General features: G+C 40.0%; 1 protein-coding gene across 2 annotated transcripts; it reads left to right on the top strand.

The window, feature by feature from the left end:
- The first annotated feature begins 16 nt into the window (after positions 1-16).
- Positions 17-27,819, top strand: LOC129179106 (RNA polymerase II elongation factor ELL2-like). 2 transcript variants are annotated; one of them, XM_054771949.1, is made up of 12 exons: positions 18-234; positions 434-481; positions 17,105-17,232; positions 18,898-19,061; positions 21,294-21,538; positions 22,122-22,246; positions 22,579-22,693; positions 22,786-23,230; positions 23,619-23,670; positions 24,020-24,191; positions 24,779-24,823; positions 25,480-27,818. In XM_054771949.1, the coding sequence occupies exons 1-12, from the start codon at positions 97-99 to the stop codon at positions 25,588-25,590; spliced, it is 1,788 nt and encodes a 595-aa protein (XP_054627924.1). In that variant the 5' UTR covers positions 18-96; the 3' UTR covers positions 25,591-27,818. The 2 variants fall into 2 exon arrangements, with proteins under 2 accessions (XP_054627925.1, XP_054627924.1); XM_054771950.1 differs by lacking the exon at positions 24,779-24,823 and having other exon boundaries at positions 17-234; positions 25,480-27,819.
- Positions 27,820-27,984: the final 165 nt, after the last annotated feature.

Below are 27,984 nucleotides of genomic sequence, written 5' to 3'. Positions count from 1 at the left end.
CGGCTGACGTCGGCTAGTTGAGCGGTGAGAGAGGACAAGCTGCTTTAATTTAGCGAAGAGGAGAAGGTTGCACTGGTGAGAGCCAGCCCGCCAGCGATGGCTTCTCTCAGGCAGGAGCACCTCTACGGGCTGTCGTGTGGAAAGAACAGTAAAAACAGCTCCAACAGGACACTTTACCACGTCAAGCTCACCGACACCGCTATTCGGGCTCTGGAGGCTTACCAGAACCTCAAGGTACCTGTGGGTGCTACCGAACTACTCACACACACTTGTCAAAAGTTGTCTTGGTTTAATCTTCATTTACATTGCTAGCTTATTCCCAGCTAAAGTCGCAGTATGTGTGGCATGTCACATGTTTTTAGCTGTTTTTCGATTTCTAATAACAAACCATTAACACATTTAAATTTTTTTTCTTCCTGTCTTTCCCTCTCAGGCTAATTTACCAAGTGAGCCGTTGATCAGTTTCAAAGGTAGCCAAGGGGTAAGTGCATCCCTTATTCTCTTTTATATTTACTTGCAACTTGCACCGTTATTGTCAACTAGGCAACTCAGTAATTTTGTTTATTTGACACTAAAGGCTCATATATACTCATAACACACTCTTAAGTTCAAAAATGCATGGGATGTTCCACTATTTTCATATTTTTAATACATCTTGTAGCAGCAATAAACGATGTCTTGTGATAGATGGATGGAAGGTTTGAGGGAAAAAAAATCCAACCTCATTACATTATCCGCAACTTGGTAAATTAGGTGCAAATTGTAGCATTGAAGTGCATGATGAGATTGTTTTAGGCAGAATATCCATTGGAAATGATGATGGAATTGAGTGTACAGTATATTCTTTAAATATAAGTGTGTGTTTAATGACAAAAAACCTATAACCTTTATGGCTATAAAATGAATTATGTGTTTTATTGCAAAACTAATAAAGCTTATATAGCTGTTGAAGTTGAGTAAATGATGGATAGGCATATGATAGAAAAAAATAATACATTGTAATTGTGCAACTAAGTTGTCAAGTTAACTAGTGTTCCAAAACAATTGTCGTTTTTCGAAAATGTGTCTTTCTTTAAAAAAAAACAAACAACAAAATACTCCTAAATTGCTCAAAAGGTGCCAACTTGCCACTATTGTGAAACTTTAGAAGCAGCATACATATACTGCAGTACATTAGTGTAGTGATCTGTGATGGGGTCTTATAGCATATAGAAGGCTTGCAGGTTACTGGGTCAGGCTGGTAACTGTGGAGAGGCACTGGGAAGAGAGGGAGGCAGACACACGCACAGCCAGAGTCAACAGTGGGGTGAAGAGCCATTCATATGTCAAATGAGAGCCCTCTGTGACGCACATTGGCCCTGTTGCCTCATGGGAAAGTACAATTTCATTTTGCACACGTGTTTTTAGAAACTACTACTTCGAATTTTTTGGGGCTCCACAATCTGCAGGAAGCTTCACCAGATTTGTGTGTGTGTGTGTGTGTGTGTGTGTGTGTGTGTGTGTGTGTGTGTATGTATAGTCAGGAACAGCTACAGTAGGTCCTTGGGGAATATTTTACTTCTCAGTCGATGCTAATTGCACAGGCTGGTGGGGAAATAGCTGCAGCCACCTTCCTGTCTCGACAAGACTGGTAACTAGTCTAGTATCACGAGTATGTGAGGTCTGAAGACTGTATTACAGCAGAACTCTCTGCTTGTCCCAATGGGAATTTTGTCAACATTTGTATGTTGACAGGACCGATTATTCACTAAATGTAAAAATACAGCCAAAAAATGCACTTAAACATGCAAATAGGACTGATTGCAGTGCTTGGGAGTTTTCCTCAGCCTCCATATTATTATGCTTAAGCAAGAACCCTATTGCCCAATAATTCATGCTGTAAGTATGGCATGATATGAAAAATGAACCGCATGTCTAGGCAAGAACCCCATTGATTCAGATGGTAAAAATACTTCCAATTAGTAGTTAAGACGTCTGCCAGAGTTCAAAGGCCAAACCTTGCGCACTTTGACTGTCACTGTCACTACATGATCGTTACTGGAAACACAATCGGTTCTGCACATGTGCGAGACCTATGCAAATTTTTACGACGGCGCCTCTGCAACATCATATGCTGTGATATTTATCTTTTTTTTATGAACAAAAATGGTCAATAACCATAGTGACCTAGTGACTCTTGTTAAACAATTTCGCCAGCATGTGGATGTTTCCGTCATCTTATTTCACCAAGAGTGACCCTTTTGTATAAACGTATGTAATGCACACGGGACATGCACAAATGCGCCACAGATGTACACGTCATGTCTGGTCATGTATAATATACATGAATAAATACAAATACAAACACAATAAATCATATAAAACAAAACATAAAATGCAGTGATAATTTAATGTAAACAACCGTGTACCAGCAGCAAGAGGTTTTCTTTTCTTCATGGAGAAATACCATCCATCCATCCAAACATATTTTACTAGCAAATGTTTTTGTCTGTAGTTTTTTTTCAGTGGCAAAAGTGCAGCTTATATTTTATGTCTTATAATTTTTTTTCATAGCGCCGCAAACCCTTGGTTTTCTCTAATGAGGTAGTAACACGAAATGATTCGCACTTCTCAGGTGTGCCTCGTCAGGGTTACTTAGAGGGATTTCTTGCCTTGTTAAACGGGTTAGGACCATCAGTTGTGTTGTGTGTATCCAAATTTTGGCCTGTACTGTAGTTTGCACATGCGCAGTACAAATCGGGTTGCCTAACACACCACGGATGCAGACCGTGTTTCCAGTGCGGATCGCGTGGTGACCTTCACCTCTGCACCAGTCATTGTTTTCAATCTTCCTCAGGCGTGGTTTCTGTCTATAAGAGCAAGAAGCATCGGTTTTGACTGGTGCACATTTTTTGGTTGGTTTGCATGACAAATATATGGCGGCCTGCCTTATTCAGCCATTTTTTTCCAAGGGAAATGTTTGGGTCAATATGTTTTATTATTTTTTTAGAATTAAGAAAAACTGTGGCTTTAGACACCCCTGTCTGACGTCCTGATTTTTGTATGACAGCACTTGTTGCGGCTACTCTTGACAACCATGCAGATTTAATCCTTTGATGCTCACTTTGTCCTTGAGCCATATGTTTGGAACAAATACAACCAACATTACACTGACCTGTATGCAGCATGATGGTAGAAGTGTCTGCCCTGCGAGCTACAGTTGTTCACCAAATGAATGTTTAGAGGTAATTACAGGAGCCATACTACTCAGCTGGATGACAGCTTTCTCTGTCTAGTCTGTGTTTGTGTGTTGGAAGTCTAGATGAAGTTGTTTGCATTAGACAGCGCTGCTCTCTGCTATGTTTGCAGCTTTTTGTGAGAATAAAACTGTTGCGTGCTTAATGTTTGCCTTTGCATGTTATGACGTGTTTGCATCTTGTTTTGGAGCTGAAGGCATTAAAAGGCATGATTTATTCATGTCCCACCTCCTGCCCATTGTGCCGGACCAGCCGAAATCCCCTGAGGACCATCTGTGTGTTTGTTTATTTGGTGTGTCTGTGCATATGAGGGAGACAGGGTGAGGGGACTGCTTGCCAATTGCTTTTATTTGAGCGCTAGTGTGCGTCGCGGCTGGCTTTGTATGCGCCCTCGCCTCTCATTTGAATAACAAGGAGCAAGGGAATGTGGCCTGTGTTTTGTCACCCAGAATGAATTGACTTCCTCATCCTAATGCATTACAGTCAGTCCAGATGTGTTGTGCTTTGCCCTGGAGTGGATGTTTATGCCCCACTAGCATGATGATAAAAAACAAAAAAAACCTCCCTGCTGAGCATCAAATGGAGTGGACACAAACAGGCACTTTTTTTGCACGAAGTTAAGATAAAGTTCACATTCTTGGCTTTTTAAAATGAGGCTAGATGATGATAACAGGAAGTGTTTAATCATCAAAAGTTACTTGAAGCTAGAAGAATAAAAACACTTACCCCCACAGGGAAGTTCAGTGTTACGCTCATTGTATTTTAACACATTCACATGCATAACTGATCCTATGAGCATACAGGGCGGGTAGTTGTGCCTTTGTGAAGTTTTGGGATTCTGCTGTGGCATCTGTCCAGCAGCTTCTCGTAATTTCCATTCTTTAGCAGATCTGTTTTTTTTAGTCAGTCACTAATCTTGGCCTCGAAAGCCCATAGAAAGCAAGGTACCGCCTAACTTGTGCATAAATATACAAATAAATTTTACTGAAGCACATTTAGTAGTTGGTAGTGGTTGATATTAGGGATGTCCCGATCCACATTTTTTGGCTTCTGATACAATTTTATATTTATTTTATATTTATTTTTTTATAGTCTTGCCGGTATAACTGCTGTTTTACTATGCACATGACAATAAAACTCTCTTGAATCTTGAATCTTGAATCTTGATCTGATCCGGGACCAATCTTTTTTTGTTGTTTTTTTTTTATCATAATAAGCTTTTGGATTTGAATATGGTTATGAAAATAGCTCTTAAAGCATTAAAGATAATGTAACCAAAGTATTGCTGAATTTACTTTTGTATTACACAGCATGACCAACAATATTGTTTGGCTTTTGTAACAAACCTCTGTGAGTCAGGTACCTGATCCAATAAAAGTCCATCCAATAAATATAAAATTGGAAAAAATGGGCGTGCAAAATACTTTCAGGGTAGGACTAATCATTTGACATGCTTATAGATCGATTTGTGGTGTGATTTAGAATATATTACTTTTTTTTTTAGCCCTATGAAATCTGTTTTGTAATTATAATTTTTTCCCAAATTCCTTTTTTTCCCCGTTTTAAAATTTTTAGAATTCATTTTTTTTTACCTTTTCCACTTATTTTACCAGCATAGCCTGTGTGCTATTTGGGTAAGTGAATAAAATGCAAAAATCTTGACATTTATTGATGCAATACATCATTGGCCCATTTTGTCCAGTAATTGAGAAATGGATGTAGCTTAGCTAACTTTTCTGATGGGATGTCAGCCTCAACACATATTGCTACAAAGTCTTCAACAAACTGTAATGCCCGTGCTTGTGATTGAGGAAGATGTCATTCCAATCGTGTTATTAATGTAAGAACTTTTAATGTTTGTTTACACAGTTAGACAAATGGGACAAAGAGCGCTCTTATTTTGAAGGCCGGAATTTGTTGTGTGTGTTGAGAATGGTAATTCACGGTTGATACGCGCTGGGTGCACTCAGAACCTGCACGTCGTCCGTGGGCATTGTAAAATGGTCCTTACATTAAAGCAGTAAAACACAACACGGTGAAAATACTATATACTCATCCAGCCTGAGTCGCACACACACACACACACGCACACACACAGCTGCACTAGCTAAACTAAGCGAATCCCGCTAGCTTTTTGTGCGGTCCCTATTATTATTATTATTATTATTATTACTATTATTATTATTATAAGCAACCAACGGTTAGAGCGGCACCTCCCGTGCAAGCTCCCTACACCATGATGCAGCAGTCTGGGCACAGTGAGATGGAACTACCGCTGTAGCTACGGAGCCAAATATCCAACGTCTAAAGTGAAACCAACTTCACCACGGTACACTGCAAACATGTCTGCATGGTGTTCTTCTTGCGGGTGGCGCGAGTCGAGTGGCAACCAGCTTTGAGGCGCATTACTGCACCTACCATGTTGGAGTGTGGCTCAGAGTTACGAACGTGATACGGCAACCCGATCTAGTGGCGGAAGCCGATATTATCCGATCTTCACAAATACAGCAGATTGGCAGCCGATCTCGATGCTGAAGATTGGATCGGTGCATCCCTAGTCCTGCTAATTCAGCAGATGCAGTAGTCGTGAAAAGGCTTTTTCTTTGGTCCAATATGTATTTTATATTTAATACAGCACTGTGATTCAATTGCAAAGTTAAACATTGTTTAAATAAACCAGTTTCATAATTCTTATAGCGTGTTTTTGAAGTAATAATTTTTTACCTTGTCTGACTGTTCCTGCTGACTCCCCCTGTCCTTTAGTATGTGGTAGGGGTTTAAAACGTGATTAGATTTCTCGTTTGGAGAAAAGCTGTATTGTAAGAACAGGGCCAGAAGCCAATCAGACTTTGAACGATGGCATGGCTCTTATGCATGATAATACAGCAATATGGAAGTGGCAGTGTGCAAGGCATTATTATGCAAGGCATTATTTGATCAACTTTACTCTGACAAGATTTGTCAGATCAACCCACGTAGATGTTTGGGTAAGCGCTGGTTTTCCAGCACTGTTTCCATAACATACCTTATACATACAATTGTAGATATCCGTGTTGACAATTTAGCTACATGGTAACTATATTTAGTCAGTAAGGGTGCATATCTAAGTGTAATTAAATACAAGCCTTGAACAAAGGTGAAGCATCCACCGAGCAGGCGCGCGGGAGTGAGCCCCACTCACATAACGCTGTGCAACGCACATCTGAAAGCTGTAAAAAAGACTCTCCATAATGCAACCCAGCCCCTGACCAACATCGCCAAGAAGGCAGAGCTTGGATACACTTGCCGTCCTGGAAAAACATACATGGGTGTCCAAAGTGTGGTTCAGGGGCGATTTGTGGAACATGGCTCATTGCAGAAATATGGCCCTATGAAATGTGTTTTATTTTTTCACAGATTCCGTTTTTTCTGTTTTACATTTTTTTAGAATTCTATTTTTTACCTTTTACACTTATTTTACCAGCATAGAGTGTGTGCTTTTTGTGTTAGTGAATAAAATGTCCATTAATTAAATGTAAAAATCCTTACATTTATTGATGCAATACATCGTTGGCCAATTTTGCCCAGTAATTGAGGACTGGATGTAGCCCGTGCTTGTGATTAAGGAAGATGTAGTCACAGATGTAATTCCAATTGTATTATTAATGTGAGATATTTTTATAACTCCCTTATCATGGTTGCAACCCATCATTAAACCAAAAGAAGAAGAAGACACCCTTATTTTGTTTACACAATTAGACAAGATGCGGCAGTGCTCTTATTTTAAAAGCTGAAAGTGTGTTGTGTCTGTTTTACAATGTCTATTGACGTTTAAAACGAGCTTGGTGCAAGAATAAACATACCTCTTGTCTTTTTAACTCAGAACCTGCACATTGTTAGCGGGCATTGTTAAACACTCGTTTACATTAAAGCGGTAAAACGCAACTCAGACTAAACACTCATCCAGGCTGAGTCGCTCCAGCATGCTCCGCTAAACTAAGATAATCCCGCTAGCTTCCATTCACGCTCCGTAAGAGAGGAGTTTCCACGTTTTTTTGCCACCATTTTGACATGTTGAATTCATGAAGGGGCAGGGTAGCGTTTGCAATGAGATTTCCTCTACCGGTCTACCAGGGAGGTACTTCCCCACATGATTGTTCCTTCTCCTCATGATGACATAATTTCATTCGCATTATGTCACTTTCCGCAAGATTCCGCGTTTAGCAGTGAATTCCGTTTTTATTGGTCGATTTCGCAATTCCGTCCGCGATTCCGTTAACGCAGAAATCATGGAGACCTACAGAAGTAAAATAAACAAAAACCCAGCAAAAGTGGTAAAAATACAGCAAAAAGGCATAATGTAACTACAAAAAGCTAAAATGTTGGTACTAGTACTACTAATAGCTAATAAAAACACAAAGATTTGTCTTTAAATCTATGTATAATGTTTTTTATTATGTTTTTTTTTTTATTCTAATGATCAAAGGACAGCTGGATATCCCTGACGTAAATAAAAAAAGACAAGCAGACGAGAAAAAACAATGAGCTCATAACAGTGGTTTATTTGGTCTCCCAAAAATGTTGACAATAATATCTTCAAGCAACAATTAGTGGGATAATAAACATTTCAAAATGCACCTACATTGTTGTTTGACTGGGTTAAATAAAAACATTTGTTTGTCCAGTCATGTTTTTTCATTGTACTTTTCTAAAAATTCATGTTAAAATCTTGTCCCGTCTCGTTCTCACGGGCCCAATCTCGTTCAAGTCTGGATTGGACTGCTTGTATCAGAGATTTTAGATGCAGGTCATTATAATCCGATGCTGATATCAGCTCGATATCCAATATCAATATCGGATTGGGACACCCCTAGTAAAAATTGCAAAAATGCAGGGCAGAAACCAGAGGTGAGGCAGCAGCAGCAATCCCTCACGAACTGGGTTTATTCTTGGATGGACAAAAATTGTTTTGAAATCCAAACAGCATCTCAGAATGTGTTCGACCTCAGAAATTCCACTGCATTCTGGTTACAAGTCATTACTTTTCCTAACAAGCAGACATTGTAAATGAAGTGGAGTGGTCATATTACATACACTATTTATTTGTCCAAATGTGTGAGTTTGACACAAGTGGCCACTGAGATGGTGAAAAATGTGTTCTGGGCTCAGAGATGCAGAGCCCGTCGTAGCTTACCAGAACCACATCCCGTCTAATTCCCTCACGTGAAGGTCCACGCTCCAGGCTTATGAGACATGAAAGGGCACTTGTTTTCATGTACGCGTGGAGCCGGCCTTGGGGGCGCACAGAGAGGGGTCGCGGTGACCCACAATTTGTTGACAGTCTGGCCCCGAGCACCTGCCAGAGACAAATCCTTCTTGGCACAGTTTTAGGAAAAACCTCAATGATGCTTGTGGTACGACACCCCTCTCTTCCTTCATTTCTCCCTCCTAATTTCCTCTCCCTTGAGCACGGGTGCTTGTGGCTCTGTCTGTCTGTGAAATTGCAAATGGAAGCGAATGGAAGGTGATTACAGGCTCAGTCTTGATTACACGCACTGCCTCCCACTGGAGGCAGTCACATTAATCACCCAGCATGTGAAGCTCAGCGAGAGGCAAGACTGAGATAAAATAGAGATGAATAGTTATAGATGTAAAACTGGGTCAAGTTACAGTTTTGTACTTTATTATAGTAACTATAGTAATAAATGTCAGTATAAAAATACAATACGTCCCTTGCCACGTTGGGGTTTGAATTTTGCGGCTTCACTCTGCCACAATTTTCAAAATAAATTAATTAATAAATTAGCGCTGTTTTGTGGTTGACTATGGTCTATTATTAGTCCAAAATATGCGCATATATACTTAATAGAATTTTGCATATTCTTGGCCTAAATTAAGCATTTTCAAGCATAAAAACTGCTAAATGAACTAAATAACAATTAAGGACTTCAGAAGACACGATATAATGTAATATCTGACTTGTTGTGTGCACCTTTTAAGGGGCAGGGCCTGAAAAGTGAAGTGTGTGACATCAGCTACCTAGAGTTGTCTGAGTTTAGCTGAGTGTTAGCAGCGGGGACAGTGTGAGTTGTTGCTGACAGCAGCTCCTGTGATGTTCACTGCATATATTATTAGAACCCCTGACAAATCTGAAAATATTGACCTTTTTGCATCCAAAACATGATTTCATTTCATAATGTTCATGAAAAATGCAGATGGTTGCTCTGAGCACAACAAATATCAGATGAAGTGAACAAACACAAAACAAAACTAATATTTAAATTAATATGTCCAGCTTTTTCAGCATTAACAGCAGCACATCTCTCTGGCATAGTGTCAACACTAATGTTATCCCATGCCTTCAGCAACTCAAGCTAAAGGCTGTACAATAGATCTGTCTACTTTATTTTCCAACTTGCCCCAAATTTGCTCGATGGGGTTGAGGTCCAGACTTTGAGGAGGCCAGTCCATCATTTTCAACGTTCCAGCAGATTCCATCTGTCGTAGGTAGATCCGGCAATAGTTAGAAGAATGTTTACGGTCATTGTCCTCTTGGAAAATAAATCCAGGCATAATAAGACAACTCCCAGATGACAACTCGGATGATGCTTCACCAGAATGCTGTGGTATACTTTCTTATCCATGATGCCATCAATTTTCACTAAGTCACCTGTTCATGAGACTATTAGTCGACTATGGACAAAATCTAATGAATCAGCTTCAACTATGTGTGTGTATATATAAATTATACCCACCCAACTTACAAGACAGATGCCCAAGATAGGGTCCATGAGGACAAGACTAGATTTTAACATTAATTTTAAGAAAAGTAAAATGAAAAAATATGACATTCAAACTTTTTTATCTAACCGAGTCACAAAACAATGCAGGTGTGTTTTGAAATGTTTATTGTCCCACAAATTGATGCTAAACGATAGTTTATTATTTCGGCAAGGAGCCACATTTCACAGCTGGCCCCTGTGCCACACTTTGGACACCCATGAATGTTTTGACAGGAAAGCAAGGTGTTGCCAAACTCTGCCTTCTTGCGCTCTCACTGGTCAGCGGCTGGGTTGCATCGTGGAGGGTTTTATGCAACTTCCAGGCATACCACAGTGATACTTATGTACAGTCGGAGGTGAGGCTTGCCTGCGCGGCAGACACTTCGCCTTTGTTGACTGCTTGTATTTAATTACCGAATAAATGCATGACGCAAGAAACTTTTTTACTTTTAATCCTCACCTTTACTCACTAAATATAGCGAACATGTCGCTAAATTGTCAGGACAGATCTCTTTACGTATGAGGTGTGTTTATGAAGCGGAACCGGTGATTGTTGGTGTGCGTAAAGTTGGAGCTCAGCCAAATGTAATATGCTTAAAAACAACTGCTCGGTGATTAAGGGTGCAGACAAGTGCAAACATCTACATGTTTTAATATCACAAATCTTAAGTAACTTCGATCAAATATAGAATTTCTACAGCTTCTACTTGGACATTAACCGTTGCAGCTGTTGAACTCTGTACAAAAACCACTCGCCGAGTGACAACTAATTTCTAATGTAAAAACAGCCACACGTCACTCGCGGGCGCTGGGAACAGCAAAGTAGGTTGAATTGAAAGGTTTAAAGTGTGCGTAAAGTGCTTAATATGTGGTTCCAATAATGCCTCGCAAATGTCTACTTCCATATTATGTGTATTGTCATTTATAGTAACGATGCCATAGTTCACAGTCTGATTGGCTTCTGGCTGCCCTGATCCCGCGGGGCAAGCTTTTCTCCAAACGAGAAATCTTGTCACGTTTTTAATCTCGCGAGAACTTGTGACACCCCTTGTGGAGAGTTAGTCCTTCTAGAGTCCAATTCTCACAAGATAGCTAGTGGCAAGCTTGAGAAACAATGGTGTAAAATGGTTGTATTTCTTAGATTGTTGGTACCCTTTCAAACATTGCCATCTTAGTTGTGGGTCGTCCATGGAATGACACTCCTCCCTTGTTTGGGATGACATAATAAGTTTACTTGAGAGTGAGGAGGAATGAGAAGGCAGGCTAGCTGTTTGGTGTATATGTGTGTTTTTGTGAGTGTCTCGCAGATAGCTCATCTTTGGCCTTACGAGTGACAAAAATGTTGATTACACCCCAGTGAGAGGAGCTTTTGGCCATGTGTACGGTGCATCCAGCCCAGGGTGGCTTGCCTCCTGCTGGTAACAGACAGCAGTAGTGGCGACAGGTTTTCACTCCTCCTCCTTCTTCTCCTCCTCCCATCAGCCAGAGAGGCGAGGCAGTGCCATGGCATCTCTCTCTGGAGCCGAGGAGGCTGGAACAAAAGACAGCCTGTTTTCAGATAGCCATTACTTAGGCTGCAGAGGATGTGGAAACAATAGGCTGCATGAGATCTACACCCCGACCCCCCCTTCAGCCAAAAGCTCGCAGGAAACATAAGCCCCATGCACCGACAGCAGTCTCTCACAGTTTTTGTTCCATCAACTTTTGAAGCTGGATAACACCAGGAAAAGGAGCCTTTCCCCGTCCGGCATGGTCGAGACATTTATGACTCATAATGAAACTGGGGTTCATTAGAAACATATTTTTGGTTTTTATTGGCTGTCAGCGCCTTTGGTAGAAATAATTTGATGGGCTGTCAAAAATAATGCGTTAACGGCGGTAACTAACTTATTTATTTAATTACGTCAATTTTTTTGGTGTAATTAATGCATGCGCACCAGGGCAAGCACACCTCAGTTATGATGGCAGAAGGAGACACACACACAGTCTGATGCTTTTTTTATACAGCAGTATAATTCCAACATAATATATGTATCACAAGATAGCTAGCTGTTTAATCATTTCACAGCCCTAATCATTTCATATCAGATTTATGTTCAAATCTGATCAGAATTGTCATTTTTAGTTTTGTTGTTCTTGGTTTCTATAACAATCATTTTAGCAATGACATTATACCTAGTACCTAGAAGATGTAAGTTAGTTCCGAATTCCAACACCCAAAAGGTTGTACAATTTGGAATTTGACCAGAATTGATGAGAAAATATGCCTTTTTAAAAAGTTTGAGGTTGAAGCATCATGTTGTCAGCATATCGAGATGACTGCAGCAGAGACTTCAGAAAAACTCACAAGACCTAAGCCTACTTCACAACAGCTCTGTTTACAGAATCACGATTAGTATCAATAGTAAAATAGGAAATAATTTAATTGAATGTTATGTCAGTTCTGAATGATTTTTGTTTCTAACTTACGGAGGTCAATGATGGCACCCTGTTCATGTCTGAATGACAGAGCCTGGTGATTGGTGTCCTAACAAAGCAAAATGATTAAAAGGCTCGCATTATATTGCAAATGATGTCCAGAATGGATGATTTAGAACAGTCAACGCACATGAACAATGTGATTGTGAGTGGGCTTCACATTACATGCAGGTCGTATGCCAGTGCAAATGACAACAGAAGAGGACATTAAGATGATGTTGCTTCAAGAGAGCAACAACTTTCTGCATTCAAAGGCGGTGGATGTGGATGTCAGCAACACTGATGCATGCATTCAAATGTATGGCAAGAATAACAACACAGCCGTCGTTGTCATCGTCCACCATAAAGTCCATCCAAAAAAAAGAGAAAAGTGGCATTGCTGAGGCAGAGAAGCAAGCTGATGGGTACAAACGCCTAAGTCAACGAACATCTGACAAGTCGCAAAGCTGACATCACCAAGAAGTCGCGTGACTTGAGGAAGCTGGAGAAAATTCAATGGACTTGGATCACCAACTGCAAAATCTACATCAATTTAAAAAGAGGGCCAGAGGAAGCTGAAGTACTTGTTGTCAAAGAAGATGACACCATGTCATTTACCCTTTGTCTAAAGGTTCTAAAACTTTGAGGATATCTGTATTACATGTATGCTAGCATGTCTTCCAGCGCATTTTGAGCACAACTGATAAGGGGAATGTCATTTACATGACTGTGAACACTACTTGTAGTTGGGGTTATACATGTAGGCCTGCTAAACACTGTCACAAATAAGGTTGCAGTAGCCGTCAATTTATGTCGATTTGATGCACACTACAATCATGTTGATTTTTGGACTCCAAGATAACTAGTGTTAACTTGTTCCCAAGCTGGCAAAGGCATGTGTGAAGCCTACTTAGGCAGGGTAACTCCCAAAGACAGGTTTTAGCAACTGTTTTATCATGAAAAACAGATCCATTTTCAGTGAGACATTGAAGGAATACCCCATTGCAACATGCAGGTAAGATTTAGGTTGACCCCTTTCTTTATCACTAGGCAGTCCCAATACCAAGTACCAAATACTCTACAAAGCAGCCTTTTATTGCGATGTGTTAATCTCTTGCTTGTAAGCCTATTTCTGTTTCACCTTAACTCATCCAGGTTGATTCGCTCCATTTTCTCTTCTATAACAATCTCTAAAGATATCCCAGCAGATTCCCCAAAAGTTTTACTTGAAAGGACAACAATAAATATTTGATTGTTCACGGTCAGTTGCATTCTTAAAGAGCTCAGACTTTTGTTAAGGTGTCTGAGGTTGAATTGCCGTGGAGAATTACTCGGGAGCCAGCGAGAGTGCTTCTTGCATCTTGCACAGCAGGAGTCTGGAAGTCTGCTGGTTGGAGATCTCACGAGGAACCAGCAAAGTGCCACGGCAATGCTGTGTGCTTATAACATCTGGCCGTGATGCCACTGTCCCGCAATCCATTACACAAAATCCTTAAATAACTAGAATAGTTAGAAGGAACCTGCATACCTCGGAAACTGCATACCTCCAGCTAGGCCAAACAGTCCTGAATTTAATCACCTCCAAATGTTACATCCTCAAAAACCTCTTGCATACAGAGTAACTGAAAACACACATATATGTTTATATATATGTATATGTGTATATATGTATATGTATGAATATGTGAACTATGGCATCACTACTGTGAATGATAATACATGTAATATGGAAGTGGCAGTGCGCGAAGCAGGATTGTAACCACAAATTAAGTGCTTTACGTACACTATAAACCTTTCAATTCTACCTACCTCAGTGTTCCCAGTGTTAGCTGTCACTCGGGGGGTGCTTTTTCCCCCCATCAAAGTTCAACAGCTACGGTGGTGTTAATGTCCAAGCAGAAGCTGTAGTAATTCTACATTTGATCAAACTTACTTAATTTGTCAGATCAAAACATGATTGCTGCATATGAATTCTATCAAAACATGTGATACGAGCATCTAATTCGGAAATTCACTACTTCTCGTGCGGTACTCTAAGCATCATGTGTCTTTTAAAATACAAATCAACATAAATGATTGGTAAGAGCTAAGCATCATGTTTAGGACGTGCATGCCAAGTGATGAAACATTTCAAAATGTGCCTGCATTGGTTTTTGACTCTGTTAACTAAAGAAGTCTGTTGTCCAGTCCTATATTGTAGTTTTCTTAAGTCATATTAAAGTAGTGTCTCGTCTCGTTCTTGTGAACCCAATATCGTGTATCATCTCGTCTTGTGAGCTGAGTATATTGTGACACCCGCAACTTGAATTTAGTTTTATACAGTGGTGAACTTTTTTTTTTTTTTTAACACTTATATGACAGAAGTAACAATATTAACAAAAAATTAATAGCTGTCTTATTGTTACAACTGTTTGAGCCTGAAACATTTTGAGTATAATTTATTTCTTATGGGAAATTTGAACAATTAGGAAGCATCACGGACCAGCTTGTGTTACGCTTTGGTGGTTCCATTGTAGTTTATTAGATCACAATTAGTATTTTAACAATAAGTTATTTTTCAGCCTGACCCAGAACCCCTGTCAAATAAAGGGCACATCTGCACTTCAACATCGATGTGTCTACCCAGCCAGCTTCTCAGTGTCGACAGCACCAACGCCTTGCCTTTAAATGCGTAAATCATGCTCAGCCATGTGCTCCCAGTTAGTGTAAATGCAGAGAGGAAGGCTGGCTTTTTAACAAGGCCAGTACAGTTTTATAGCTGCCTGAAGTTCTTCCATTTTGCACATTGACCCCCACCCCTCGTCCTCCAGCACGCTCCTGTCAAATGGCATTTTTCCATATCACGTAGTCAATCTGACATCTGAATTCCTCTGGAAATGGTACACCAGTAACGTAGCCAATTAGAGGCAAAGAGATATGATTCCACATCTTGTTTGCCATAAACAATCAATTTTCTGTTGTTTTTTTTTTTTTGTTGTTGTGGAGATTTCTGGTCCATCTAGCCAACACAACCATCTCGGATCAATGAATGTTTCCTGATGTAAGTCTCTGATAACTAACATTGAGAATTAACCTTTACAAGCTTAAAGGGTATGTATCACTCAAGGGGTGCACACAAGCAAACATCACTCAGTCCCACTATAGAGTTGTCAAATGCGGATGTCTGTAACTTTCACTTTCACATCAACTAAAGGAATCTGAATTATTGCATGAATTTGGTTGAAACCAGCTTTTTAAAAGTGAGTCCAGCTGATGCAGTTGTAGTAGTAGCAGTAGTAGCATAGTTTGATGAAATTCTTGCAAGAGCCTGCAAGTAAAGACTTGCACAGGGAGCTGATTCTCTTATTTCACACTCAAGAACACTTCAGCATGACATTGCATTGTCATTAAATACAGTCGTCCCTCACTACATCACAGTCCAAACATCGCTCCCTCATTCTATCGCGTTTTTTTTTTCCAAAAATTAAGTGATCGCTGTTGACCATGGCCTAATATTAGTTACAAATATTTAAAGGAAAACTGCACTTTTTATGGAATTTTGCACATCATCCACTATCCTTATGTGAGACATGGACATATGTCTTTCTCTTTTCAATGCGTTCTAAAGATATAAAAACAGCTAAAAAGAGGCAGCTTAGAATGCACGTGGTGGGACGCACCGAAAACTGCCAACAACGCTCCATTTACATAACATGACCTACAAATTAAAGTCTGAAAAAGTCTTTGTATCTGAGTGCAAAACTTGTCATGCACAAGTTTCCCGTGGTAGCATATAACCAAGGAAGTTTAATGCGACCAACCTCATCGCACATTTGGAGCAGCATCGGGTTTAAACGTTTCATTGAGCACCTCAAACATTTTGCCCAGCTGCCACTATATTGTGGATAAAACTATACCCCAGATGCATAAAGAAGTAAATTGGTCCGTTTTTGTCATTCTTGCTGTTGCTGGCTATTGTTTCGTTATATCACCAGTAATATCACTTGATCAAGCCTTTTCTAACATTGCATACTACAAAATAAGTCATAAAAGTATGCATGATTCTTGCTGATATTGGTGTTGGCCGATACGCAAGGCTGCAATATTGGTATGTAAAAAGTTTTAATGGGACGCCCCTAATTGACGCCTCTATTCAATTAAAGGTTGACACCTGCACCACCTGAACCATGTTGTAGTCAATATGCATTTCTTTACACTGTACTCTTTACTTCCGTATCTTGCTTGCTGCTGTAACAAGTAAATTTCCCCGCTGTGGGATAAATAAAGTACAAATGCAAATACAAATACATTCCTATAGTCTCTCGGTGCGTGGACTACAAAAGCAAATAATCGCTGGGGTCTCTACTTGGCACCAGGTCAAAAGACATTGGTATTAACAGCTGTGGCTGCAGGCAACCTACCTTTTTGTTTTTATTAACCCCAAGAGATGGTAGTAGCTGCATTTGAAGTATCATGAGTCAGCACCCAGCAGCTTTATCTACCGCTGAATGTTGGTTGCGCTACTCAGCTGTTGGTGTGAAACTCGTGTTGTGTTTTGTACAATGTGCATTTCCTTTTTGATGCATCTTTAGGTCAGAGTGTTATTGGTTCTTCATACCATGTGTATGTTTTTGTATCACCAGTCAATGTTCCTCTCGTTTGCTTTTATAGTACATCAAGCTGCCAGCTCCTACGGCAGAGTCACCCAATGCTCTTCGTGTCTTCTCCTTCTACCTATCCAGCGACTGCAAAGACCAACCACAGGCCAGCTTTGATTGCATTCATCAATATGTTTCAAGGTATGAAGCTACAGTAGATGCAATGGAACCTGAAGTCAAACACAATGATTTTGTTTAGATCAGTGCTTCCCAGACTTTTCAGTCACGCACCCCTTCAGACATTTAACTTGAAGCCACGTACCCTCTACTCCTGCACACTTAAAAAGCAAATCTTTTTACCTCCGACAAGCACAGCACAGAGGTTATGTTTTGGTCGGCGTTTGTTTGTTTTTTGTTTGTTTGTGTTCAAAATAACTTCAAAAGTTCCGAATGGATTTGGATGAAATTTTCAGAAATTGTCGGAAATGGGATATGGAAGAACTGATAAAATTTTGGGGCTGAGCTGGATCATCATCTGGATCCAGGAATTTTTTCAAGGGTTCTTTAACATTGCGAGATAGGACCATTTTCAGCATTTGTGCATATAACGCCACAAAAAGTGGTACTTCAGGGGGGAAAAAATAGAAGACAAGTTTCCAACATGTTCGACAAAATATCAAAGGCTGATCCAAAAAATGTAGGATTATTGTTTTGGTGTGAATCACAATATGGGGGGAACTGGACATCAAGGACATCATCAAGGACAGCACACATCCACAACACTCATTATTCACACTCCTACCGTCAGGCAGACGCTACAGGAGTTTGAAGTCCAGGACCACAAGGCTGGCAAACAGCTTTTACCCACAGGCCATCAGGCTTCTCAACGAAGCACTCACACACGCCGCACGCAACACACGCACACAGTCATAGCACTTTATTTATTTATTTATTTATTTATTTATTTGTATTAATGTCTCTTCTGTTGTTGTTGCTTAATTTATTGGTATATATGTTTATGTTTCTTATGTTCTTATTCTTTCTTGTGTTTTCTTTCTTTTCTTGGGAGAATGAACAGAATAAGATTTTCATTGCATAGTATAACTGCCGTTTTACCATGCACATGACAATAAAACTCTCTTGAATCTTGAATCTGTAGCGCTTGGTGGAGGTCTGCGCTCTCTGAGTGCTTCTCTCGTTAAATCTCTTGGAGATGAATAAAGTATTCATCCTACATATCTTTTATTTCAGCTGCATGTTGGGAACCTTCCATTTGAATGAGTGACTTTTGTCCATTTGCAATTGCTATGATTCAAGTCTGCGTATTAATTTAATACCAAATTGAAAGGGAAAGTTTAACAAACCTAATAAAGCAGTATCTTACTCATGCTGTACGCCAGAGGTGGCTCATACTTTTACAGCCTCTTTTGGCCTGATAAGTGAGTTGATTTTCAAAGACAAAGGCGAAAAAGCCTACAATCATGCGCCTGCAAATAAAGGCAGGCCAGTGATTATGTGTGTGATGCAATGACTTTTGTCTTAGAGGAGTTTTTTGTAAGGACCACTGGCTGGATCCAAGTTAAACCGAGCCAAGCTAGAGGTTTTCCACAGCCTGGATCCTGCCATGAGACTCTTTCTTTCTGCACCGTATATATGCACTGCTATATACTGTACAGTATGCACCCTGTGACATAATATACATAGGCCATCTTAGCCAGCTCCCACCACAAAGCCACGGTGTCCGTTTTGGTATGCTGCTCTGAGGTAGCTCAACAGTACTTTGTCTAACAGTGTTGACAGTTAAAATCCCCAGTGGCTAAGCGGCTCTTTTGTGTTTTTTTTTTTTTTTGTATTTTTGTTTTCCAGCGACGGCCGTGAGCAACTGGAAGGGCAAGGTGTCATCCAGGACAAGATCACTGTGTGCGCCACCGAGGACTCCTACCAAATGACCCGCGAGAGGATGTCTCAAGTGGAGAAGGACAGTTGGAGCCGCTCTGCCATCGAGATCAAACCGGGAGCCTCACATCCCAGTAAGTGGAGACCTACGACAAGTGTGAGTGAGATCACATGCTAGATAAAGAACAATGCTAGTGCCTTGCTTAAAGGTAACCTGACTGGCACCTCTGCAGGGCGCCGGCAGATATCAGATGGTCAATTGTCAAATCTTTGCATAGTTTGAGTGTCATCACTAGACACTCTTATTTGCCCTCTACAATGGTTTTTCTTCATTTGGCTTATTAGTGATTGCATGACTGAGACTGATTTTAGCGTTCCAACATTTTATAGCAATTGGCTGCCAGTGAAATTCCTCCGACACAAGCATCCAGCTTTGAAGAAAAAAAACACTAAGTGCGCCATATTGTCATTTCAGCATCTTATGCCTTGAAACTATTGTTTCAGAAGATCAAATTGAATTTTACTGTTGTTCCTTTTAGATGCAGTTATATTAGTAAACGGCATATATAATAATCTACAAATAACTTTATCACAGTTTCTTAATAAACATTGCCTTTGACATGTTGTGCGTTTGAATCAGATGCTCGCAAACACGAACACATATTAATCATAACGTGCTGAGGCATCTACTTGCCAGCTTCTTCTATCATATTTCTCTTCTCCAGCTTTTGCTGCTGCTGTTATGCAATATTCTTTCCTGGCAGGATTGTTAGACCCCCATGTCAGTACTGAGCTCCAGGCTCTCTTTCTCAAACTCTGGATGCTTTTTGACCAAATTTAACCCTTGTGGATTGTGTAACAGCATGCTTTTTAAGGTGAAGATGGTTCAGCAACATGCACATACAAGCACATCAGTAAGTGCACTCTATAGTTCCCTTTCAGCCTCAGGAGGAGATCTATAAACTACCACATCATGGCGTATGTCAAAAGCTATAGAAGAGCCACATGGCAGTGCATATGGTATATGGTGATTTATGGCCGAAGTTGAATGCAGTTGGTTTAAATGAAAGGCATCTGTTTCTATAATGTTGCCCTACTGTAACCTCCAAAGTTCAGATTAAGATGTACTGTAATGAGATTAGCTTGGAGAGATACTGTAGCTTTCACTGCTCCAACATGCCCATCCTGTACACCAGTGGTGTAATGGTCCAGGCCATGTGTAAAAAGTGTAAATTTCAAGGGTAAAAAGAAGTTGGCTTCAAATTATTTACTGATACATGCAAAATGAGGACTAGTGCATGTACTGTACATGTGAGGTGAATCTCTTTAAAGCTGGACTTTCTGGTGTACATTCCATTCTTTTAGACTTAGACAGAGTTTATTGAAGGGAAATCACCTGGTTGCAGTAGCTCAATTGCAGATGAAAAAGAAAAAGACTACTACATTAGTACAATATGAATAGAATAGAATAAAATAGAAAGAATATAAGAAACACGATTTGCATATTTACAAATATTGAATAAAAATATAGGTAAATACAAGTAAATTTACGCTATATGCAAGGGAGGACAGACAGTATGATGAATAATACAGGAATGTCTTTTACAGACAGGTGAGGTATTGTAGAGCTGGATGGCACGTGGAATAAATGACGTCCTGTAGCGTTCACTGTGGGAGTGGAACTGGAGGAGTCTGTTAGAGAATGAGCTCCGCTGCCCCTCTATTGTCCGATGGAGTCAGTGGGGGGAGTGTCCATGATGGAGAGCAGTTGGTCCACTGTCCTCCTGTCTCTCACTGTCACAAACGCCTCCTTTTGTCATCAGTGATGACTTATTCTAATTTTATCCATATTATACTGAGCAGCTAGGACATTGACGGATGTCCCTATGCTATCGCTGTGTTGCAAAAGGTTCCTTTTTCGGTTCTATGGTCATCATCACACAGAAAGCTAAAGAAAAAGAAAGACACCCTTGTGGAGTGTGGCAACACTGACAAGAGATGTTACCAGTACCAGTGGTTTAAAAGAACAGACTGGACAAAAAAAATTCCATATTTTTCACAATTACGAATGAGTGTTATGCAGGGTGTATTTAAAAAGTATGAAGAGGACGTTCTCAAAGCAGAAAGAGGGTGGGATATAATGCTTGCAGAACCTTCGAGTGTTTGCGCCCTCTAAACAGCCGGAGGACTCCTTGCATACACTTTAACAGCTTGTAAAATAAATCTTAGGAGCGTTCACATTTTGATGGTGTTCTGTAGTTTAACACAAGATAGGTGGTGGTGTATTGCAACTATAGACTTAGTGGTAAAGCTCATTATAGCATCTCCCCAGTGAGTAATCAGGCTCTACTGTTCTGTGTGCTCAGGCAAAAGCGTCAAGTTCCAAAAGAGGCCACCTCTTTTACCTGCATCAGACGGCGGCTTCTGCAAGCCCCCCATAACGAGCCGGTGGAGCGGCAGCATGGCCTCGGTCAACCAGAAATCCCTCAGGGAGCGCATCATTCACCTGCTGGCTCTCAAGTCCTACAGGAAGCCAGAACTACTGCTGTGGCTGGAGAGGGAACGGGTCGCGCCCAAGGACAAGGCAGAGCTTGGAGCCATACTGGACGAGGTATGACGAAGTATGAACACAGATGCTAACTGTACACTTCATTAGGTACACCTGCACGGTCTAAATGTAACTGTATGTTTATTATTGCGGTTGCAATGCCTCTAGAACTGCACTAATTAAATTGTGCATCGTTATTGTGGCCGGATGGTTTATGGATACTCACCACACAGCCTCTTATGTACTTGCACAATCTAATGTGATTATGCTTAGTTAATGCTGTTTGACAGTCAGGGAGGTATTCAATAATACAGTATGTTTATTTTTATAGTTGGAGTCTGCTGTGGTGTGTAGCTGTATATAATCTGCAGTCACACATGCTATGAGACAGATTTGTCCTTTTCTACTTTGTTTTCTGTGTTTTCAATTAGGCTGTTACTGTCCATGTCTCAGCAGACCTTGTGGTTGTCTTGGGACGGGACATTCTGTCAGCTACCCACAAAACATAAACCTCACAGGCAGATAGTCTGACAAGATTAGGGACCAGTTTCAAGTTTGGTTTTCATTTTTTTTTTTTGAAAGCTACAAGAATGACACTGTAGAATATCAGCATTATGGCAAAAAATTAACTTTTCTTGTGTTTCAGGTAGCAAAGGTGAATCCCAAAGACAGCAGCTACCTATTGAGAGACGACTTATACAAGCATGTGCGAAGGGACTGGCCCAGCTACAACGAGGAGGAGCAGAAACTGGTCAGCAGGTTGTTGCCAAGGTGTGTTTAACTGGATGGTTTTTCTAAATTTTACAAACGTGCTTCAGTCCCCTAAAGGTGTGTACCATTTTTTTGTGATTCAGTTAAACACCCTCAAGTTAGAAAGGGTTTTTGTAGAACACATTGAACTATGTGAGAAACTTCAAGTCTGTCTGACTTATGGGTCAAACTTTGGAGTTTAACAAGAGAGCCACCATGTATGCAACACAGTAGGGCTGCATGTTATGATTAATTTTCACTTGTTTGCATGGAAATGGAGCAAACTAAAGTATTGATGTAATGAATGTATTGGCACAACATAAAATTTCCTCTGCTTTATTTTACTTAACCAGGAAATTACAGTCCCATGTCAACGGCCAATCAAAGAATCCTCAAACCAATGGATCAATACTGAGGATGTCGGAGGATAGAACACTACATCACAGCATCGCAAGGAACCCAGTAGCAGTAAGTGGTCATGTTGGCTTTGATGTGATGTTGTTGGATTGCCTTTAGATTGATCTCTCAAATGAAAATGTATTTTTGTGTTCATCATCCAGAAACGCCCCATGTCTTCTGATTCACTACAAGCTTTGGCCGCAAAGCGACAAAAACAAAGCGAACACCGGATGCAACAGCAGCCGTCTACCAATGGACTCTTTGACAATAAGAGCACACACGTCAGTGCACCTCCATGTCTCCACTCTCTCAAGACTGATTTCCCAGGAACTCATAACACCACGGGGAGCATTGATGGGTCACCAGGAGGGCAACACGGCTCTCCTCTAACGCACAAAATGTCGAGTGCCTCTGATGTGTCTAACCAGCACGGAACTAAAGCGAAGAACGACACTCCTCCTCAGGTTGAGTTGGACAGCGCTCAGCAGCAACAAAGGAAGAGGAAATCCAAAAAGCACAAAGAACGGGAAAGGTTAAAAGAAAAGCAGGACAGAGGATGGTCGGAGAACAGTCCTGATCCCAAGCAGACCCAGGACAAACTTGGGAGTAAGACCTGCCTTTTTCCTTACTTGGTTGCAAATTTTGTTTCTTGTGCACAAAATAACAGTTTAACAGTTGCCTAAGCACCACAGGTAGCCTCCCGGTGCACTTGCACAATAATAACTCCTAAGCTTGAGTGTGTTTGCAACCCCTAAGCTCACTCTCTTGAGTCCTCAGCCTGTTATGTTCCTGACTCACTCAACAACAGCTCTAAGAGCACTTTATCTCCCTAAGGTGAACCCCTCTCCCATGAGCTTAGAGCTTGTCTACGGGTGTACACACTTAAAAAATAAAATAAACATGCCCCAGTGACCACTAAACTATCATGCAGGGTACTTAACTGACTTTTGCTGTCAATGTCTTAATCTATTGTGTTTGTGTATTTTATTTTTAGATTGTGACATCACAAATGACATGGACTCAGAGGAGAAGCCCGATTATGCGCTGTGAGTCTAAACATGATTATTTACATCTTGAGTCACGACAGTAGCCAGCCATAGTCGTTTGTGTTTATATGCATTACATGCAATGGGCAATATAATATTACAGCATGACATATTACTGATGCTTATTCAGTGGTTCTGTGCTGGGATTGTTTGCAACGCTTAATACAGGTCATGACAGAAATATGCCTGTCTAATGCTGCCACCTTGTGTCACAAACTGAAGTTGCATCATTCAGGAGTTACAAATGGGATTCGTAGTCCTATTTGTCTTTTAGTGGTGTCATTTAAATTTTGTAATGATGCGTCAGATGTTGACGTTGATACTAAGTTGATGTTATGTCTGTTTGTAGCACGTACATCAGGGTCACAAGCCCAGAGCAACGTCAGCGGTACCAGGAGGATTTCAGCGCGGAGTATGATGAATACAAAGACCTCCACACGCGAATCGCCACCATAACTCACATGTTTGTTCAGCTTGGAGCCAAAATCAAGAGCATGTCACCCGGTACTAAAGAACACAAGGTGCCTGCCTAATAAAGTGTTCATAAGTAGTAATATGCTTAATATAGGCATGGGCCGGTTACGGTTTCACGGTACATGTATATATTTTGTTTTTTTTCCTTACTATGAAAATATTTATTGTGTTGTTACTTGAGCTGCAGAATTAGCCACAGTAGACTGTATTGAGAACTGCATTTTTATTTATTTAGAAAGAATTCAGTTATCCACACACTTTTTATCTGCTTATCCTCATTAGGGTCGCAGGGTTATGCTGGAGCCTATCCCAGCTAACTTTGGGCGAGAGGCGGGGTACAACCTGGACTGGTCAGAATTCAGTAATGTTTTATTTATTTTAAATACATATGTCCACTTTCATCGTGTTGTATGTTATGGGTTAAAAATGTATGTACAACCGGTTTGACTTTTTTTCTCTTTTCAAAATAACACATTTTAGAGCTGTAATTAGAATACAGTGAAACCGTCAAACCGTGATATTTTTGCCCAAGGTTATCATGCCATCAGAATCTCATACCGGCCCATGCCTAGCTCTATAGCTGATGATGTTGTGCAGTCATGTTAACAACTGCATTTTGTTCTACTCCATGTAGGTAATGGAAGATCAAATATTAGAAAAATACAACAAGTATCGAAAGGTAAAGTGAATTAGTTTTGGATACAGAATTCATTCAAATATACAGTTGATTTAGAAGACACGTGAAATAATCACTAAATAATGTGCATAAATGCTTAGTTTTCCCCTTTTATGGGTCTGATTTTCAATAAATCATACAAAAGTAATTTAATGTGACTCCTATGACCGATAATGTTAATTAAAACAATCTATGCAGTTTTTATGGTGGCAAGTTTGATCCTGGAACTTATTAATTTTCTATTTTAACGTTAGTTAAAACAGTCTATGCAGGTTTTATGATGGCAACAGTTTGATCCTGGAACTTACTATTTTTCTATTTTAACGTTAGTTAAAACAGTCTATGCAGGTTTTATGATGGCAACAGTTTGATCCTGGAACTTATTATTTTTCTATTTTAACGTTAGTTAAAACAGTCTATGCAGGTTTTATGATGGCAACAGTTTGACCCTGGATGTTATTATTTTTCTATTTTAACATTAGTTAAAACAGTCTATGCAGGTTTTACGATGGCAACAGTTTGACCCTGGAGCTGATTATTTTTCTATTATTTTCTCTGGTAAATTGTTTTAAAATGTAATTTTGTAATTGCTCTTTTGTGACAGAAAGAAGAACTCCTGCTTGTCCCTTCTGATGACATGTTTTATTCTCTGTCTGTAGAAGTTTCCAGGCTACCAGGAAGAGAAGAAGCGCTGTGAATATCTCCACCACAAACTGTCCTTCATCAAGCAGCTCATCGTGGACTATGATGTCTCTCGGGCATCCTCGTAGCAATGGTTGTCCCTTCCATGTAACCGGGAAGACGTCAAAACATCCATGGACAATATGCCCTTCAAGATGCTATCAATGAGGCATCAAGAAGGGATTGCACAAATAGTCTTAAATCTAAAGCTGATTTTTTTATATTTGTTTTGAGGTTGATTTGCAAAGTGAGAAAGACAGACATTGAACAGCATCAATTTCTATAATTACAAGACCTTTTTTTGTCTTCTTTTAAATGCACATGAGTTGCCTACTTTGTAACGCTGCAAGAAAGCCTTCTGGTCTGCTGCTTAGCTAGTGCCTCTTTTTCTCTGCTGTAGCATTGACTCTTTTTTTGGGGGGGATTTTATCTTTTAACCAAAGTTTTATTTTTATTTTTTTGTACAGCATGCAGGATCATATTTATGTATTTGTATGCACCCTCCATCTATCTGATTGCAGCTGACTGACATTCATCTGCTTGAAGCTGCACCCCCACAAATGCACTTGTTGTTTAAAGTATTTATCGAGCTCAACCTTTAAATTTTGGCTTAAAATGGTTGGCAGATGATCATTGGCGTCCTTCCTTCTAGTGATGTGACACAAAGTGTTTTTCCAGGAACTGCTGATGTATTTACTGTATTTTAAGGCAGTCTTCTTCCGTCCTCTGATGTGGAACTTTTGTAGATTAAAGCACGGGGTCACATGACATTATCTTATCCAAACACTAGGAGAAGAATAACCTTTAGCCTTATGTAACTCACTTTTCCACTGCCTATAAAAGCTGGCATTTTTTCACCTTTTTTCCAGGTCATCGTTTTGTAGAAACAGCACTGACACACAATCAGTCTGGCAATTTTCTGCCTGTGGGGGTATTATCGAGCCAGAGCAGAAAGGACAGCGTCTGTGTGTAAGGGAATTCCTCAATATTGGCCCTGTTGTGTTCAAAAGAAAATGTCGGTGTACACCAGGTGCTGGCACTGGTGTCTACGTGATTGTGTGACATGATGTCACTGTGTGAAAGCACACACGGTTGTGACAATGTTCCACTTCGTTGGGTTCTGTGTGAAAGGTGAGAATAAATGCCAGGATCCTGTTTTTACTCTGATTTTCTCTTAGTTTTGCAGAATCTGTGTGAAAGAGACATCCTTTTTCGTGTCACTGTTCTGTATAATAGGCACTGAAGAAAGGCACAAAGCAGACACTGCAATTTTCCACCATCAGTGGGGGTATCATAGGCGGGACCTGTCTGTAAGGGTATTCCACATGCTTTCTGTCTGACAGGTGTTTTTTATAGGCCGCAACTCTACACTTTGACAAAGTGACAAAGCATCCTGTGTGAGGGTATGATGTATACCTGTACATACAGGTACTGTCAGACAACGAAAATAGCTACAACAGCACGGGCGAAGTGAATGTCATCGTGTTCATGCTCAAACCCTTGACACTACCTCCGAAGGTGGAAAATTGGACTTTGTTGGCCCAGTTCATGTTGTTACCTGTTATACAGTAAAGCAACATGAAAAAATACCAGCTTTTAAAGGGTTTGTTGTGTAAAAGTTTGTTAAATGTCACATCAGGTCACACATGAGAGGTTGTTTTCTCGTTCACATTTAAAGAGAATTCCAGAATGAAACATTTGACTTTAAATGGTACTGTGTTTGGCACTCTTTTCTATACTGTCATGTGTTTGAGTCCAGTAGGGACAAAAGGGGGTTTGCAGTGAATCAGATAGAGATGGTTGGTTCAAGGAATAATGAAGCCATATTGGTTAAATTAATAAAAGCATATGCGTTTGCTCCCCATGTTGCAGTACTTTTTGTGTTTTTTATTTCCTCCATTGTCTTCCAGTAGTTAATCAGAAACCTTGTGAAATGTTCTGTCTTCTTGCACTCAATTTGATCACATAAGGTAAAAGGGCCAAACACCAATCTGTCATTGCTTTCTCATGAATGAACTGATAGAATTTACATGTTTTATTCCTGAAAATTGGCTATATTTGTAATGTGTACCTGTATGTGCCCTATGGGCACATTTATTAATTTAAAATTACATGAAAAATAACTTTTTTTTCAAACGCACATCTAGCTTTTATTAAAGAATCACCTGATAAATTATTTCATTGATCATTGGAAGTGTTATTGTCACTGTACTGGACTGTGAGGAAAAGCATTCAACGAAATTCATTTATATTATATATGACATGTATACACAGCTGTCTTTTGAATATGTGCACCCTTCAAAAGAATAAAACATGAAAGTAACACAAAGGATTTTTGTGAAGAATATATTTACAAAAAAATACACCTCAAACTACAATATTAAACATTATTATAAATATTCAAATATGTACCTGCTGCTGCTGTTACTACTCCCTAACCAAGCCTCGCGACGGTATCCCATAATCTCAATGTTTCCGTGGAG

This window comes from Dunckerocampus dactyliophorus, chromosome 3 (assembly GCF_027744805.1).
Source record: "Dunckerocampus dactyliophorus isolate RoL2022-P2 chromosome 3, RoL_Ddac_1.1, whole genome shotgun sequence".
Taxonomy (NCBI): domain Eukaryota; kingdom Metazoa; phylum Chordata; class Actinopteri; order Syngnathiformes; family Syngnathidae; genus Dunckerocampus; species Dunckerocampus dactyliophorus.
This window is presented reverse-complemented; position numbering and strand designations above follow the sequence as displayed.

What these genes read in the sequence shown, in the direction of transcription:
- LOC129179106 (XM_054771949.1), top strand. Translation starts at nt 97, where the DNA reads ATGGCTTCTCTCAGGCAGGAGCACCTCTACGGGCTGTCGTGTGGAAAG. An exon ending in GACCCAGGACAAACTTGGGA is followed by an intron (nt 23,231 to 23,618) that starts GTAAGACCTGCC and finishes TTTTATTTTTAG; the next exon opens with ATTGTGACATCACAAATGAC. An exon ending in CCGGTACTAAAGAACACAAG is followed by an intron (nt 24,192 to 24,778) that starts GTGCCTGCCTAA and finishes TACTCCATGTAG; the next exon opens with GTAATGGAAGATCAAATATT.